We start from the raw sequence: 19,370 nt of genomic DNA, 5'->3' as shown, positions 1-19,370 counted from the left end.
TACTAGTTCCTGGTTTTCCTCTGAGATAAGTAGTGAGAGCTACATAGAATATATATATATTCTCTCTGTGTGTATATATATATATATATATATATACACACACACATGCACGTGAAGTATATATATGTATATTTGCTGTAGGCAGATTAATGTTTGACTGGAGAGTTAGTACAATAAAACTTTTCAAGTCTTTTCAGTTTACGGGCCAGGGTTGAGGTCTTCCTGCAGTTCTACAGCACTCGTAATCAACTTCTCTTCCCTTGTGTTCAACCTTTTAAAAAAGTAACGTTCTTGGAGTATTGATTATGAGTTCTGGTATTGCACGTCGGTTGTGAGTATGACTGCTGTGTGCATGTATGTGTTGATTTTTTGGTTAAAATTTATTTTTACTTCCTATCCTTAATCCTGTGAGGTATATCTTGATAGATGCAAACCTGCATACACTTTAGCCTCGTGTTCTTCATTGTCTTTTTGAGTAAATACCAATTTGATTAGTGAACTTGATCCTGTTCTTTGAATCATCGGAGCATTTCTTGTTTTCAAGGAGCAGATACCTCAGTGGATTGGATGTAAATCCTCCTCCCACTAGAGGATTGAATCATTTCTTGAGTCTTTCCCTGAATTTCTTGTTCTGTAAGCCTGAGAGAGTACCTCAAGATGGTCATACTGCTCCTGTATTAATGTCCAAGTCTCTGTCTCATGTTTCTTTTCTGTGCGTTACTTGTTGTATAATCTAATTGTTTTACTTACTTTCACTTTCCTGTGTAAAACTTCTTCCTTCTTTTTCTTCCTGTAATTATGATAGACTACTAAAGCAGAGAGTAGCCAACATCTTTGAAAGATGTTAGCTGTCATATTTCTGCAGGTTGGCATACTATGTGGTATGCTTCTGTTGAGTAGATGTGATTTCTCATGTTCTTAATTTTTCTTTAAAAGCATGGAGAAGGTGAACTGTATGAAATAGAAATTGTGATAAATTTTACAGTTTGTATTGCTCTGTGGAACATTATCTGCGTAAAATGTGAGTGGGAAGTCCTAGCACTGTGTTTATAATGGGTATTTATGTAACTGTTGTAACATACTAATACTGCAGTGTTCCTTCCTTAACCCTAAAGGTCAAGCTCAAAACCTGGGGGGAGAGGGACATAGGTGCTAGACAAGTACTGCTGTGTGCTGGTGCTAGACAAATGTTTAACGTCAGGCATATCTTCCAAAGAGAGGTTATATTTTCCCCAAGTGATATATACTTTTAGCTATTATCTGAACTAACAACACGGTATAAGAGAGAAATGTTATTATATGAACTTACATTTTTTCCCTTAGAAAACTTAGATGATGAAGTCTACTAACACCTACCACTAGTGTTTCTGTATTTCCTACATTCATGAAAATATGTACTTTACAGTAACTGTTCTTTTCCCTTAGTTCTGACACAACTCCTCTCTTAAATGGATCGAGCCAGGACAGAATGTTTGAGACCATGGCTGTGGAGATTGAACAGCTTCTGGGAAAGGTAAAGCAAGTTGACTGTATTTTGACTTCAACCCCTAGTAGATACTGGTACACAGTATCCTGTCCTGTGACAAAAATGACTGTATACTACTAGTGTGGGTGGTAAGTATTTCTGGAGGAGTGTATCTCTCATTATAGCTAGCTCCTTCAACTTAGCTGTCTTATAACTTTACGAGCTAGTTTACAGCTTTACTACAGCTTATAATAATTTACAGGAATAACTTATTTCTTGTTCTTCTCCTCCAGCTTACTGGAATAAATGACAAAATGGCAGAATATACAAATAGTGCAGGAGTTCCATCCCTGAATGCTGCACTGATGCATACGTTACAGCGTCACAGAGATATATTACAGGTAACAAATACATGCTTCTTGCTTCTGTTGCTTTGTTGGAATAATTATTGATATTGTTGATGTTATAACATATTTGTTCATTTTGTGTATGTATGAGCATACTGTGTACATGATTACACTCACATATATACACACATACACAGTCACTTATATGTGTACATATATACATGCATATACAAAAAAATATATGTACATATGCACGCACACTGATTGTCCAGGAGATATCTCAGGGACGCAGTGTTACTGAAAAATGCATGCGGTATTGTTTGTGATTAAAGTGCAACAAGAGAAGACTAATTAACTGAAAAATCTTTTTTTATATGTATTGTGAGTGCAGGATTCAAAAACATTCAAAAACTAAAATTAAATACTTATCTTGGAGAAGTTTGTTTCTAAGTAGTCTATGAGTATGACCATTTATTCATAGATCTATAAGAAAATACCATCTTCTGTAAAGCATTTTTTTTGCCCTTATTTTTTTTGGTTTAATTGTGTTCTACTGTCCTTAATATTTAGTTACCTAAAATTAATTGCCACTGGAGATCTCTGATAAAGGAAAAAGCTGCACTAAGGAGGCTACATGAAAAAAAACAATTCAAAGTCTTGACTATGGAAGTGAATGTCATTTGGAAGTTTCCAATGAAGATAGATCTGGGCTGTTCTCAGGGCCTGTGCAGGTTTCTGCTTGGGTTGCTGCCCAGTTCTTATGTGAGAGTATTTGGAATGTTTTGCGGTCTGTGCAAATGAATACAACTTGCTTCTAAAACATGTTGTGTGGATTATTCTGCACAAACTTGATTCTGGGTTCAGGTTCCTTTCTAAAGAGTCTTTCACTGAATTGTATGTCTTATATGGTAATATTTAATGTCTCTCTTTCATCTGAGTAGAAAAGTTAAACTAGACCAAAAATAACTAACAATTTGAGCGGAAGCCTATCTGGTACTGGTGTGCTTTCATCTCTCTACAGGCAAAAGCATTTTGTGTAATCTCATCCTTTACAAAGTCTTGTATTTGAATGTTTTGCTAAAAGATGTAAATGCTTCCAGTCCCAACTCACTTTTTTGCTCCCCAGACCCCCCAAAACTAACTCTGGGTTGAAAAAATAGCATTTTTTATGTTATCTCATCAAATCGTTTAAAATTTCATACCATTTGAGTTGTAGGAAGCCATCATTTAAAGGGCAAAGTCTAGCTAAGAAAGAACACTAACATGCCATCATGTCAATGCCTTTAATACAGCAAAAGGGGAAAAGTGCTATAATGAATTAATATTATTGTTTGTGTGTGGTCTGTCACAGCAATATTAGAAGTGCATAACATTTAAAATAGGAAAATGTGGTTGTAAAACCACATAAAATAAAGGGACTCGAAGGAAATAAGCTATGTTTCAGATTAATTACATTTTCACAGAAGTAATATTAAAAATGAAGGTTTTATTAGGCTAGATATATGAAGTATGTGTTTTTTGTTTTTTTTTCCCTCTAGTGTCTGTTCAGTGCACAGAATAAAAGGTGTAACATTTTGTAAAAGCTATAGCATTCATATGAAAAACACCCGTTGCCAGTTAGGTTGTCTTTCAAGAAACATTAGCTGCCTGAAAAGTTGTTAACGTAAAATTACAACTTGAAAATCATTAAAAACTAATTGTCTTTTACTCTTGAGAATTTTTTTTCATCCAGTATAGCTTAACGAAATAAATGCAAAGATGCCTTCACCACGTCAAATGAGTAAGTTTTACCAGTACTTCAGGTTCAATCCATTTATGGGAAATTCCAACACAAAATGATTCTTCCTCAGAAAGTTGAAGATACATGAAAAAGGGAGAAGGAATTTCTGTGAATCTTCCACTATGAGCTTAACTGTAGCTAACAAAAGTAAATCTCACTGCTCTTACAAAGTATATGTTAGCAAATACTCTATTGCCTTCCCAGCAGTTTCAATGTTAACTTAAGCTGTCTTTGTACTTTTTAATCAAAGGACAGCTAATATTTTAAAAGATGGTCAGATCTTACTCAAGTATTATTGTTTTTTTAAATTGAACTAATTTTGTAGTCATTGTTTTATTACAGGATTATACTCATGAATTCCACAAAACCAAAGCAAACTTTCTGGCAATAAGAGAAAGGGAGAATCTGTTGGGATCAGTACGAAAAGATATCGAGTAAGTCATATTGTTTATTGTAAATTGTACTGTGTGTTACAGCAGCTCCTTCTCTATGAAGGAGAAGATGCAGTCCTCCTGTAGGAGGAGAATAATTGACATAGCTGATTCATCTGTCTCTTAACAAAACAAGAAAAGTTACTTGAATTCATGAATCTTAGTAAAGCTATAATGAGTGATAATAAGATTCTGTTTTGTTTCATTTTACTGTGATGAGGAACTCGTCTTTAAAACTATTAAGTTATGTCAAATCAGTTTTAAAGTATCTTAACATGACTGAAACTTCTCTGTTTAGTCACTTGGGGTAATAAAGCATGATATATATGTAGATCTGTAAATACCGTCTGCCAAAAAAACTTTTGGAAAAAAGTTTTTCAAATTTTCTTACATTTTAGATCATATAAAAGTGGGTCTGGTGTGAATAACAGAAGAACAGAGCTATTCCTTAAGGAACATGAACACCTTCGAAAGTAAGCCTTATTTATTTCTGTTTAACATGCACATTTACTTATGTTGAGGGTGCCTAACTCTTTTTTTTTTTTTTTTTTTTTGCTTCACCTCTCAGGTGAAACATTCTTAATTTGAAGTATGGATGAAAGTATGAAAGCTTTGTCCCTTGGTAGACAATATCCATAATGAACGGTTTACACTTTGTATTCTGCAAGAGCACTGGTACTTGTGCAGCTGGAAAAACGCTTGTGGCTCATGCTGTGAAATGCATGTAGTGGGTGTGCTAGTTTTCAGCGATTTCTACTTTAGGAGCTTGTCAACACTAAGGGATGTTTTTATGTTGTCTTCAGCGGGCTTTTTCAAGTCACTTCTGACTTAGACTTCATGCTTGGCCTCTTTTGATCTTAAAGTATATACCTTTGCAGTATAACAACTAGGATAAGGGTTAAAAACCAAAATGGAAAGTCCCCATGACTTAGCCATTGTACTGTTTCCCCTCTTTTATTTATCAGTGTTAGGCTCAGAATATTTCTTTCTTTCTTTTTTTTCCTCTTGTCTCTACTGAGGGTGTGGGAAAAGACTAAATCCTAAATTAACTATGTGTTTAAATACTTTGAGTTTGACTCCTAACTTATTAGCTAATATATAAGAAAAATAGAAAATGCTTTTTTCTTTTTTTTTTTTTTCTTTTTCAATTCTTACTGCAGAGGGCTTTAGAGTATGAGTAGCTCATTTGTGTGTTACCCTCTCATCAGTTATTTTACTTCTGATGTTTTGCTTTGAAGGGCAAATATGGCTTTACATTCGTGGGAATTTGTTGGTGTAATTTTGTATTAGAGGACTTTGGAACAAGTCTGTCAGTTTGCTCTTTTGGGTGAATTCTAATTTGCATGCGTGGCCTATTTATTACATGTATACAGTGACTACTTTTCTGTACAAGTTGGTGGTTATCCCCTGTTAGCAGTAAGTAAAAAGCACTTGAAGAGGAAAAGGAATGCCAGTGGAACATTACTGGAAAGGTGCATGTCTTTTAGGCCTTCTATACGGCCAGGATTTACAGTAGCATCAATCTTTGCTTCTGTATTCTTCTAAACCTTAGTCATGTTAAACTCCAATCTTACACAAGAGGGCAGGCTTTCATTAAAAAAAAAAAAAAAAAAGAAAGGTGGCCTTAACAGATACGCTTTCTTAACGATGATAACTTAAAACTTCTAGCCAGAACTGTACAAAAAGCTTTTATGGAAAATTAAAACTAAAGTTTCTTACTATTTTTATAACTTAGAAATTAATTGGTCTGGAGCTAGAATTATGACATTTGTTAGGTTGTATTTATATTATGCCTAGATAATCAGGAAGTGTAAAGTTTCCAGGATAAAATAGGCTTAATGTTTGGGAGGAGAATGTTAATTGAAATACTCTATGTTGAAGAATGGAAGAATGAATATCTTTTTTTCTGGGTAAACCTTTTTCTTTCTAAATTTTATGATTTCTTTTTTGTGATGAGCAATAAATATTTTTATATATTTGGCACTTTCTTAAGGAAAGATAAGTGGATTATTTCTGAAGTTATTGTAAAATACACTTCTAAGAAACTGACTTAGTCCCTCTAAACGCGCTGTTTTGAAAAGTTAAAACAATGAAGAGAGGAAACTTTCAAACATTTTATAAACATCGCCTGGCAGATGTTTTCAGAAATTTAGTCTAGCGCTCTTTCAGGTATTGATTACTTTGATCTCTTTAAACATACTAAGCTCTTCAGTATGTTTATAGAATAAAAATACAGTCTCAGAAAAAGGCAAATCATCTTCTAGGTGATCACTTGAAAATATCAAGATTTTTAAAATTGCAACATTAAGAAAAACAAAACAAGCAACTAATGTGAGTTGGGAATTTTTAAGAAACAGGGCCAGAATTAAACATGGAATAGTGCTGCAAGGTGGCGATAACTTTAAAGTATATGAAGGAATCTGGTGTAGAAACAGAAGAAAACCTTGGCAAGAAATCAGAAGCTAACAAGATGTTCAAAACCTTTGAATTGAGGACCCACAAGCTCGGAAACAGATACTGGCCAGGGAAACTATTAAAAGGTTTCAACGTATTTGTCCTCGGGAAAAGCAGTTAATGAGCTATTACTGCCAAAAAATGTAAAAGCTAGCAGAAGGTCCCAAGAAATCACCAGAGCTGGCAAATTTTTATCAAACGTGCTCCTAGAATAAACTGGCAAGCCTTTTGAGATGCTGCATATTTGCAGTGCAGTAAGTCATGATGCTGGCTTACTTGGTAGAACGAGGTGATGTGTATAAAGTGGTCACAAAGGTGCCGCAGTAAGAATTCAGATACGTTTTTTGTGAAGTTGTGAAACCTATGAAAAGAGCTTGAGAAATTGAGGCGGAAACATAAACTTTGCAAGTACCTTACATCCTGCCAAGCAATGAAATAAAGCCACAGTAATTACGTATTAGTATAGAGTATCAAAGCATTCACTTTATGACTCTGCTTAATTTGTATATTAAGTGCTTTAGCCTTTTACATATTTCTTTCCTAATTTGCTAATGGACATCGAGCATGGAATCTTACGAATCTGTAATGTGGAAAAGACTGTTAAAATGGTGCAGAAACAGGATCATGACAGCGTCTGTCTGAAGTGCTGTGAACTAAACCTTGCGGATTAGCAAGGGTTTCTCTGTAAGCACGTACAATTACTGATGCCTGGGCTCTTACCCGGTGCGGCGAACCAGGGTTGTCTGTCAGCCTTTCTTTTTCTGCACTACCGTGTGAGACAGGACAAAAGGAAACTTGACGCTTACTCTCGGCGCATTCTCCGTGGATGCTCTTTAAAAAGCACGCTGGCGGTCCGCGGCGGTATGGAGGCGGTATTGTCCGCGGCGGTATCTCTCGTGAAGGTGAGGAGAGGAGAGCCAGAGAGCTGTGCTCTGGGAGGGACTTTGGAGAGAAGCTGGATCTCTGCTTTTGGCCTAAACCTGTCATATTTTGAATGCCACCTCTCCTGAAAACACGGTGAAAAATGAAAGAGAACAATTTTTGCTTAACTTTGCTTAATTACATACGTATGTAATTGTCAAAAGGAGGGGAAATAAAAAATCTTGGAGTACAAGAGCACGGCGGGTAAGAAGGGCCCAACGTATATTAAGCGCCAAGGGAGTCAGAGCAGTTGAAGCGTGCAGAGCCCTTGTGCTGGCCGTCGAGCAGCGGGGATGGCACATCCGTGCGGATCTGCGTTCCCTGGGTGGGGCTGGCTGCTGCGCCAGCCTCGCTGGCCCGAGCGTGGTGTGCGCTTTCCCGCTGGCGACTGCGCTGCGATCGCGGGGCTGCCGGCAGCTGCCAGCGCGGCCCGCGGGCTGGGGGCTCCGCGCCGCCGCACCCTCGCGCGGGGAGGCTTCCCGGAGGCTGCGTGTCGAGCTCCTCGCTCTTCAGCCAAACCTTTGCTGCCAGCTCTATTCGTTTCGTAAATCAGCTGATGATTAGGAAGGCAGGTTTGTCTAGAAATACTATTGACTCTAGGTAAGAGACATAAAGTTTCTAAGTCATTTTGCCACTTAATTTCTGTACAAATAAGCCTAGTTTTGTGTACCTTTGGAGAGAAAAACAGTAACATCTAGGTCTTCTATGTAAAAGTTTTAGCACCTGCCAGTTAAAATGAGGCTGGAAAAATGGTAAATTAAATGGGATAATGATGCCCTGTTAATGTTTTTACCTAGTACTTTAGATTTTTGACATGTCGGTTGCTAAAAGAATTATCGTCAAATCTACTGCAGAAATATTTTCAGCTGATTTTTGAATGTTTGCTTCCTTGGGTCTTTGCAATTCAGTAAATGTCTCATCTTTTCTGTTTGTGTGCTTTTTGCCAGGAAAGTAAATAAGTCATCCTTTTTCTTGTAATGCTCTTTTCCATCTAAAGAAAATAAAAATTTTAATGAATAGATCTAGCTTAGCAGTTTAAAAACTGCCCTGAAAAGTGCTGCCTAAGAGGAAAGAATCCTGTCAGCTTATTGTTTACTTTGAGAAGTTCTGCTGTTATTGATGAATTGTATTTTAAGTCAGTGATAGAGGAACTAATGTGTTTGATACATATGCACACACACTATTGCAAATTTATTGCGACTAAAAATATTTCCCTCACGTTAGTGAGGTAATCATTTCAGGTGATACTGATGAATATGTGAAAATTGATGCCTAAGACTCCCCAGACTTATGTAGAAACTACATGCTTTTATTACCCAGGCTGAATTCCTTGAAAACCTAAATGAAGCAGTTTGTGGTCATCTGTGTTTGCTGTAGCACATTTGTTCTGTCATTTTGGGGCCGCTATGTGACTATCACGATACTACTCAGCTCCAGTTCACAAAAATAAGATCCCGTCCTTTCTAAGAGGAGTGGCTCGTGGTGCAGCAGGGGCCCGTGCCGCCGCAGGTCTCACGAGCTGTGTTCCTTCGGTCCTACGCCTGCCCCCGAAGTTCAGAATCCCTGAAGAGATGATGCTCCCCTGTGTTTCTTGTAACCTGTAGCTTTGGGAACAGAGAGGGTAGAGATGCCTGAGGAGGTGGATGGGAAACTTTACAGAAGGAGAGAGAACAAATTGAAGCGGGATGCGTTCTGCATGCAGAAGAGGAAAGAGGAATCAGAGAGGCGAGCGAACGAAAAGCAGGAATCTGCAGCAGTTGCGTAGTGGTGGTAAATTAGACACAACTGATTCGTGGAGAAGTGTAGGAAAAATTAATGTTTGTGCAACATTTCATATATTTAAAGCACTCTGAAGTGCTTAATGTCATTATTACTGTTATTATTGCATTTCATTCTTCCACAGAACTATTTCAAATTTCCTGTTGTTTGGGCAGAAATGGCCACGTTCAGTAGAGAATGATCACTGGAAACTGTTTTCAACAGTTTCCATTCGTAATTCAGTCCAAATCTTAATAGAGGGAGTGACTTGCTGACCATTTTTCCTCTAAATATTGATGTTGCTAGCAAATGTTAACTTCAGTAATGGAGAAGTCAGCTTAATGAAATGCTGAGGCGCCTTATAAGATTCTTGATTATAGGTGTGTTGTCCTTTGGGGAAAAAGCTACCATTTTCTACTTTCATTTAATTCCATTTAATTCATTTTTCTTTGTTATCACAGTTCTCTGCTCCTCCCTCCACCATGCGATTTCCATTTAGCATGCTCTTGCTGGTCGGTCTCCTTTGCCACCCTTTGGGCTTCGGTAGACCTTCAATGCCGGATTAAAACCTGACAGTTACTGTTGTCTCCCGTCCCGTCCCGTCCCTCACCCCTGATTGCTGGGGAGACTCAGACACCTGCACAGTAACTTCTTCAGCTGACAGATAATATGCCTCTGCCTCTCTTTCATTTTGCTTGGAAAGAGAGGCAATAGAAAAAACAGCAGTTTCACCAATTACTTTGTTTTCTGCTCAAGGTGATTAGGGAAGCAGCAGGGGAGGAGGAGTGTGATGAGCCTCTTCCCTGGGTGCCCTGCTGGCTGCCTGCTCTGCAGCCTCAAACTGCTGAGCTCTACGTTAGATAGACCCAAATAAGGGTGGTTTTATTGCAAAAGTTATCTCCAAATTAAACTCTTTTTTTGCTCTTCTCAAAGCAGAGTATGTTGTTCTTGTTACCATGTTGTCTTAATACAGATTTTAACTGAAGGAAAGCGTGATATTGAATAATTTGCTTTATAGCAGTTATGAAGAAAACAACAGATCTGTTATAAAAGGGCAGTCTGCATTAGGCATGTCCTTAGTTGGAGTGATTGCAAAGAAACCCTGAGTATGGTGTAATTTGGTTGTAGACATGCTGTGCAATAGTAATAGAAGACTTCAGTACTTTGTTGAACTGGAAGAGATTGAGGAATTTCTTGGTTAAATATTTCTCTGCTGACCATTTACTGCAAGATGTCTAGCAATGTTGTCAGTTTTCCCAATTGCAATTAAACACCATTAACTTATTTTCTTTGCTCCCTTGAATAAGGAAAGCTGGGGAACTATTGCGTTAAGAGTGCAGCCTAGTGTTGCAGTTAGCCAACGTGAATGATGACAGCGGTCACCTTAGCTTATTTAATGCCTTGCATAAGCGTAGCTTGGAATATCTGTAACTGATTTCTTTTGATAGGGTAGTGTGCTCTCTCTGAAGACAGGCAACGCAAATGAGAGGGTTTTCAAGAGACAGATTGGAACAAAGAAGACTTTATTATTGCAGAAGCATATTTAAAGGTGCATACAATTTGTATTCTATTTCTGTTTCTAAATAAGATTCTGTTCTTTCTCCTGCCTCCTCTTCTTACAGAGTTTTCTTGATTGTAGTTATCCAGTCAGTGATTCCTTTCTTTAGCCTGGTTTCTATGTGGAGTTGAATGAGCTTTATTTCCAAGCCTGCCGGCGTCTCTTCAAGATTCGTAGCAGAATGACACAGGACACTTTAAAAGTGGCTGGGGAGGCTTCCTGTGTCACAGTCCCCGGCTGAACACCAGACGTGGGCATATCGTGTGATACTTGCCCGCAAAACTAGCCTGAACATAATTTATCTGTTTTTTTTCGTTTTGATAGTAAACATTGCATAATGAGGGAGATGGTTCATGTCTTCAGGAGGAGAGAAACTTTGCTTATTATGGGATTGCAATTATATAACTATATGAGCAAGTTGTTAAAGTAGCTTAATGAGAATTTGGGGAGGTTCAAAGCTTGCAGGCAGTGAAGAAAGATGGTCTCCTGGGCATCATTATTATTTATAAATAACTTAATAAAAGCACATGAACATCAGCCAAATGTTTCAGCATTTTAAAAAAGTTTTCTCTTTAAAAATAGTTTGAGTTTCATTAGAATAAAATCAACTAGTGCTTTTCATCTCAGTGTGCAATATTTAGGACTCATAAAAAAGAAAAACAACCCAAAGACACTATAAAAATATTTTATTAGTCTCACAAGGTTTATTTGATACTTTCCTAATAGCTTGGTTGCTTTTTTAAAAAGAAATATTCTAATCAATAGATTTCCTGACATTTGTGACTTTGTGATACCTTTATAACTCAGTATGTCTAAAATGAATTGTATTTGATTAAAAAAAAAACACATGCACACAGAAAACCCAGTTTGGGGACTTGGTTTATAGCCTCCATTATGGGCTTAAATGAGCTGTAAAGCTGAAATACGGGGGTGAAATTCAATGCAGACAAACAGACTTTAGCCTTAAGAATGTCAAAACTCATTGCTTGCTTTTCATCTCTATAAAATAGGAAAGTTCTTGCATGAACTTCCATTCATTAACAGGTAAAAAAACTGTTAAGCACTATCCTAGGTCTTTATGAATGCCTGCAGAAATCAAAGAGCACAAACTCAGAGCAGGGTTGTGAGATTCCCAGAATACCTCACCAAGCAGAAGGCTAGCTAGGATTACAACATTGCTCCGGTTCTGGGTTCTTGGCTGTACCTTAGAAATGTGCCCTTGATTCGAGGAGAGGGAGAGATGGGAAAAAAACATTTCAAACTTGAGCTCTGTGATTGCTACTGAAGCTAGTTGCTCATTTCAGAAATAAACAAGTCAGTGATGCATGTTTTATTTGCTTTTAGCTTTCCTTTAAACACTGATTCTTAACTAGGACAGCTTCTCCCTCCAAGGTCTGTACTGAAATTAGGATTTTGACAAGTACTGAAATACATTTTACATGGGTTGATTCTGATAAGTACGTGCATCTTTTAAACAGAACCAACAGTTGTTGAGTTTTAGGAAATTTCTTTTGCATAGCTTTTTAAAAATTAGGAAATAGATTGATGTTTCAGAGGAGCTACCATCAGTATTTGTGGTTTTCTTTATTTACCCTTGGTAGATGCTGTATGGTTTTCACGCATTGTCACAATAATAATGTGTATAGTATAAATAACTTTCCAGCTAGCGAACATGCTAATAATATCCACAGTTAAGAAATGAAAAACATTTTAGAATTAAGAGAAGTATCAGCCATTCATATACTTATAGAATTATAGAAAGCACTTACAATGCAGAAATTCTCTGTAGAAATGTTTTCATGAAGAGGTCATCTTCAGGAAGAAACGGTGGCTTCCAAAGGGTCTCTTCATGCCATTATAATTACGGTATTGTGGCCTTCCTGCTTAGGAATGCTCATGTTAAACAGCAGAAAACATTGCTTTTGATGCACTAAATTATTCCTAAGGTGTAGACTGATTAGATAGACACTTAACAGAGCTAGCTGTATTTGGAAGATAAGATTTCTCAAAGCAGAATCTGAGAATCCCTTCTTAGTTTAATATGTCTTTTTTGTGTGTGTGTGTGAGCAAACTGTATACTTGCTTACTTCTTTAAGACTAGAAGTGTTTGGTCATTATTTGCTATTGGAACCTCCAGTGTAAACCACTGACTATCATGTGACAGGTATGGAGCTGTTAAATAGTAATTATTTCGATTTGTCATGAATATGTATGTTATCTCTGGAAAGTTATCATATTCCTATATAAATAAATGTCATTCTTGAATTTACTTAAATTGAGCTTTTGTACCAATGCAATTAGATTTTCCTCATTCTTGGCTGCTATATGGTAGGCTACACCAATCTTAGTCTGATGCTTTTCTGGGGGCTTGATATAAAACATTGACCCTTGTTTTTTGAGGATGTTTTCTCTCAAATCCATGTTGGTGATCTAGATCCAAATTCCCACTAAAACGCATCCATTTTAGCCTGAGAATATGGTTTTACTTAGAACTTTTTAAGCTTCTTAGTTGAGTTGTCAAGCAAAAGATGCAGGCTGCTTTCCTCTCACTTAAGAGACGTATTTATATTGACTGTTGTCTCACTTTTGGAAGAATGCTGTCTTTTTCAGTGTTAGATAGAAAGACAAGCCTGAGGATGCAGTGAAATTGGGCTGGTAGAACACTCTTAGAGATCTTTGTTATTGAATTGCATCTTGAATTGGAGTCAAATGTATTGTGCAGTTTATATTTTGAATATATTGTGCAGTTTATATTTTAAAACATGTTCAATATATTGTTAAGTAGGTAATTACAAGAATCACATTTTGAAACATAAACAGGTGGTTGTAACATTAAGTAATTTGACTAAATCCTAGTTGAGAGCCATGTAGCTTTCTGCAGCTGCCAAAAATACCCCCCAAACCACAGCAGCTGAAATGCAGAGTTTGGAAGCAGAAGAGTTTCCACCAGTATGTATTTCGGAGCTTTGTAGCAAAATAAAATTGGGTAGTCAAACGTGGAGTAACTCACACTTCATTTGTATGTTAGCTTTGCTAGCATTTGTATTTAATATCTTGGATAGCCTTTTGAATTGGTTTGTATGACAGGGCTCTTCTGCAAGACAAAGATTGCATTCTGTATGAGACTAGTGGAATGATTTCTTCTGAGTTTGCACACCAAGTCAAAAGCAGCAGAGTCGGGAAGTGGTACAGCCTTCTTTCTTACAGTGCAGATACTGGGTGGCTTTTCTTTTGGTAATTTGTGCACCTATCGTATTCAGATGTGTGCACAACAGACCAGTAATGGCAGGTTGTCTTGATAGGGCTGCTCTTCTGTCAATTGATGTTGTTGGATATTGAAGGCTGTTCCTACATGTAGGCACTTAGAAATGTTCTTTGGTATGTGTGTGGTTTTTTATTTTGTTTTGTGTTTTGGGGGTTTTCCCCCTTTCTGGTCAAAGGTATAATCTAAATTATTTTTTCCAGTTTAAAATGTATAATGAAAACATCACTCCTACTGAATATTAGCTCAGCATACAGTAGGTAAAATTTGAGGAAATGCCGATGTAGTCCATTAGTAGGTTACTGGAATTGTTCTGACAGTTGTGGTTGCTTGATAATGACTTACAGTAAAGCCTTTCCTTTTCAGTTCATTTAACTTTGTTCCTATGGGTAATATGGAGCAATTATGGGAGGGTCAGTCTATCCAGGAACTTTCACAACCATGAATACAGAGCCTTTAGAAACTTTATTATGTAGCTACTGGTGCCATCCTGTCATTGGTTTAATGTTCTTCCTAATATGCAACCAGCTGCTGCACTTCATTAGATGATAGGAACTGTTTTCCTTTTAAGTTTTTAGCTGTGTTTTTTTTGATAAACTGTGTGCTGCAGATTATCAACAAACCTCTTATTTCCTTATAGATTCACTTGAAAGGAAAAAGTATGGCTGTTACTCACTCTCATGGGACTCTTGAACATCAAGCAGTCCCTCTGTAGTCTTTCTATGCACTGAAGAGCTTTCTTGGCGAACAGCTCTTTTTGCAGACACACTTACTTGACTCTATTGCTAGCAGTAAGTCCTAATAAGTCCATGCAGTTCGGAGGTGCAGAAAAGCATGCCTCTGTTGTCTTGCATGTTTCTTCTGGTACACAAAGTACGTGTGCACCATCTGGAAAGAAATTCAAAACCAAATGATGCTGCTTAAGTGCCTTTTAGTCTAGATTTTAAAAATTGCTTGTACTGATTAAAAACAAGGTGATTTAGTGCTATTGTGCTATTTTTACTGATTTTGCAGCTACTTCTCATTCTTCTTGGAAGTGATTGCTGAGTGTCAGACTCCACAGTACTGCAGAAATAAGCTTGCTTGCATGTTTGGGGTTTGTAAGCACGATGTCGCTAAAAATTTGTTCATTCGGAACAAATCTATACATAGGCTTAATTTTTCATGTTTATGCTGTTTCTAATGTTTGATTGTTGCACACAACAATCAATCTGTCTTATTTCATTTTATCTACTGGAAGAGAAAGTGTGAAAACATTGCCTCTCCTCAGCTTCCAGACTTACACTTTAGTTAACATGGAAGGGAACCTGCAGAGGACAGGAGTTTGTATGGGTATTTGAAGCTTTCTCTATCTGCTATCAGAATGGTTTCTACAAGCAAGCTGTTCATCCCTGAAAATGCCCATTTTACCTCAAGTACATGTGGTTGACTAGTTCTTTGCAGGTATTGCAAGTCATGCTGAAAGTTTAAGATGCATACTTTGCAGTTAAAAATACTATTTTTCCTTCCCATGCTGTTGCATATAGTTCATTCACAATAGATGCTGCTTCTGCTTTTTGCTAAAATCATAGGAGTAAATTTTGTTTGCACAGGACTATTAAAAATCTTCTCTCTCTAGATGTCATATACCTAGATGTATTTGTCTTGCCATGCTCTCAGGTTGGATCCCAGTCCATGATTAGACTTCTACACCGGTTTTGGTCTTCATTAGCAACTGTGGAAGACTGTTGCTAAACCAGCTAAGCAGCTCTGGTGGAATTTATTGTTTCTTTGATGCTCAAGTCAATCAGCCTTGAGACAAGTCTTGTTAAATCTGGAAAAATATCTTGTTTATTGTCATACGAGAATGTATTCTGCTTTACATTTTTCTAGTTAAGTTTTAAAGAGTTTTAATGATCTGTGAGATTTTTTTAGATGATGAGGAAAGTCAATGGCAAGAAGAAAACAGCTGGAGCTGGATTTGTGTGTGTGCGCACAGAATTTCACTTGTGATTTAGGAAAGATTATGAAGATGAAAATAATTGACTGTATTAGTCTGATTTGCTTTGTCATAGTCTGTGTGTTTGTATTATAGTATGAAATATGTTTTGTAATGTTGGCATTCCTTGAAGTTCTACATTGCCTGGTGATTCAGGATTGTGAAAATGATCTAATGCAAACAATTTCAGAGCACTGAAACACATTTAATTTTGCAGTCAGGGAAAGAATGAAATGAAATAATTAGTTTCGTAATTATTCTTTAGGATGTGGGAGAAGCCCAGTCTTGACTTAAGTAATGATCAATATTATGGAATTTAAATTAATGACTTAGAGATTTGCTTTAAAAAACAAAGAAAACAGAACACTTGCTTTCATTTTAGAAGTGTGATGTGGTGGACAGGATTCTTTTCTGTCCTATAAGCATATTTCATTTAGTTTTTCTTTTGGATTAACTAACCTGTCTGCATATTTAAATGACAAATTGCACAATCTTTTCTGAAGTTACAGCATTTGCACAGAAGCCTGATTATTTCATCCACATGACTGTTATTGCTGGATTTCTGCCATTCATTTTAGCAGGTGATGACCTCAGCATCTTTCAGCATTCTTTTTGTATCGTATTTTTAAATGACTTTGTCAAAGTGCCATCTGTTTCGACAGGTGAAAATACATAGCTTATTGAAAAAGATGATGAATCAGATTAATATTGCCCAGAGTAATCATTTGCTTGCTTAGATGCTCATAAGGTAATCGCCATTGGGTCTGTTATCCTTGCTTGGAAAGCAGAAGAACAAAGTTACAATATTTTATAAAAATCCACCTTTTTATGTTTTGAATGTACAGCTTGAGCAAGAGAGCCGCAAGCTTCCCCTCTACCTGCCTCACCTTGGTAAAACTTTGGGTTTCTGGGTGCCCTTGTGCTTTGTGTTCCTGGTCTGCCTTAAATCCAACTGTTATTTCCTATGGCTACAAATGGTAAAATGATGAAGCAAGTGTCTGCTTCTCTCTGGCTGCCACTGTAAGTGAATGTTACAGTCTGCATTTGCCAACTACTTTGAAAGACCTAAGTAAGAGGTGCTTTGTGAATGCACATACTGCCTTTACAAGAGCATCTAGTATCTGCTTAAACTCAAATTTTTCAAGAGGTACTGAACTTAACAAAATTTTAAGGAATTCCAATGCACAGATTTCTTTCTTTTTTTTAACCATAAAATATTCTTACTCACACTGCTGATGTGAAAATTTCAGTAAACAAAATGCCTCTAAATTGCTCAGCAGCATTGGAGCAGGGAAATGCATGATTTCATGTCATAGACCTTTTCTGCTAGGGTTTTTACACACTTGGAAATATGGTTGGGGCATTCATAAGATGATGATCCTTGAGATAAGAAAAACATTCTGAAAGTTGTATGCTGTAAGTACATATGGTTGCAACTTCATGGATGTTTACTTAAAGAGAGTATAGCAGTCACTCTGCCCTTACTTGCACGTTGTTCATTCTGAAGAAAATTTGTATGCATCTCATTCTTTTAAATAGTTGGAGTGACTGCCGTTTAAGCTGAGAAACATCAATCTTGTGGCTTCAAATAAGTGTCTTGTGCTGGCATTTGCCTCTAGTGTGCGTGCTTATTGGTACTGAAAACTCTGTATTACTGTGTTTAAACATATTATTAACTTCTACCTGTCATCATTTCGCAGGTAGCTGCATTTCAAGGATTTTTATAGACGCACACACACATACACAAATGCTGTATAATATAATTGAGACTGAACATGATATTTTAAACCTTTTAAACATGATATCCTGGTATTTAGTTATCCAGTTAAGTAACAAAACTGTCCAACTGCTGCTTTCTCTAATGTGCAAAGCAATTTGAGTCTCCACTGCGGAGTGGTGAGGCTGACTTTCGTGCACTGAAAACCTGAGAGAACAGAGTAGTTCACTTAAGGTCTCTGAATTTATTCAACTTGCCTGTCTCCTCCAGTAAAATAGGACTGCTCTGGGAATGTTTTGATCCACAGAATGTTAATAAGTGTAGCTTATTTCCAGCTAGGCACGTGGTATCTTTTTTTTTCTTGTGAATATGTAAAAAGCTTTGTTTTAAATGGTCCATCCTCACCCTTTTTAGTCTACTGTTTTTGCAGCTTATTCTTACTACCGACCACATAATGCACCAGCTTGTTAGAGACTGTATCTGTGTACGAAAGGCATGACCTGAGCTGAATTTTGTACTTTGCAGGATTGATGATTCTGGAAATCTTCAATACTTTGCTTTTCTGTTCCACTGGGCTTGGGGATGTATTTTTACTATTAAACTTGAGACTTATTACACTCATTTTGAATACATAACTATGACGTTTTGTAGTTTCTTGTGCCCGTGGTAATAAGTACCACAGAGTGAGTAAAAACCAATTTGCTTGTAACTGTTTTGAACATTTGGAGCTCGCCTTTGTTTTGGGCGTGAAAAGAAGTGCTCCAGTTTTACTAATGTTTTCAGTCTTTGCTGCCCCAGTTGAATCCCTCTCAACTTAAATTTGGGCAAAATATTTTTAGTGCTCTGTATGCTGTCTTCGTATTTCAAGCCATGGACTGCACTGAAATAGCAGCTTTTATGTTTGCACTCCTCTCGGCAGGCAAATAGGGGCATCCTGTCAGCATCTTCTCCCTGAGCAGCGCACACAGCACAACTTGCTACTCTGTCGTGCATCCAGTTTGAGATCTGGGGGGGGGGGGGGTTCTCCAGAATATATGTGGGCAGAAGAGATGTTCCAAGTTGGGCAGCGCCTTTGGAGTCGGGCAGACTTCTGCTCTGCGCTGGGGCTGCTGCTGCTGCTTTCCACAAGATGCTGAAACGCTTTGGAGTAAAGAGAGTGGAAGACGAAGATGGCCGTGCTCTTTTAATGTCTTTTAATCCTTTCATTCTGGCAGCAATCAATAGCAGTATGCAGTAGCGCGCAAGGCTTTGTTCTGTCAGATTGATTTGCTCGTTAAACTAGCACACTCACGTTTTCCAGTTGCTCTGCAAGAGTTTGTAGTTCTGGGGGATGAACAGAGCGATTGCAGAGATGCATCGTTGTTCCTGCACACGGGAAGTACGGATGCGGTCACCTATTCCCTCTGTTAGTGTAACAGCTGCGATTTTGCTTATTTTATCAAGACGATTTCTGGGATTTCATAACTGGCTGTAAAAGATTGCTTTAAAACCTCTGTATAACAAGTTGAGTGCAGAAAAAAAAAAAGAAAAATTGCTCAAATATTTTGAGGGGTTTGTTTGTCTTCTAATCTCGCATGTCTGTTTTTCAAAATGAAATGTTCTCTCTGTGGTACTGTGTATTTTAGCCTGTCTTTTCCCAGGATGCTGCACAGAAACTTGATTAATGTCTGGCAGCAGGGGGGAAGGATGTGCATATTAT

The 19,370-nt window shown here is 37.4% G+C and overlaps 1 protein-coding gene across 2 annotated transcripts in view; it reads left to right on the top strand.

Moving 5' to 3' along the window:
• The window catches only part of GOSR1 (golgi SNAP receptor complex member 1), a 32,245-nt gene that overhangs the window by 1,011 nt on the left and 11,864 nt on the right, over nt 1-19,370 (top strand). For both annotated transcript variants that reach the window (XM_062592666.1, XM_062592665.1), the window contains exons 3-6: nt 1,426-1,513; nt 1,759-1,866; nt 3,935-4,026; nt 4,422-4,496. In XM_062592666.1, coding sequence (XP_062448650.1) covers nt 1,426-1,513; nt 1,759-1,866; nt 3,935-4,026; nt 4,422-4,496 — 363 coding nt within the window. The remainder of the gene's footprint in view (nt 1-1,425; nt 1,514-1,758; nt 1,867-3,934; nt 4,027-4,421; nt 4,497-19,370) is intronic.

Source organism: Rhea pennata, chromosome 20 (genome assembly GCF_028389875.1).
Source record: "Rhea pennata isolate bPtePen1 chromosome 20, bPtePen1.pri, whole genome shotgun sequence".
Lineage (NCBI taxonomy): Eukaryota > Metazoa > Chordata > Aves > Rheiformes > Rheidae > Rhea > Rhea pennata.
Note: the sequence above shows the minus strand (reverse complement) of the source record. Positions and strands in the feature narration are given on the sequence as shown.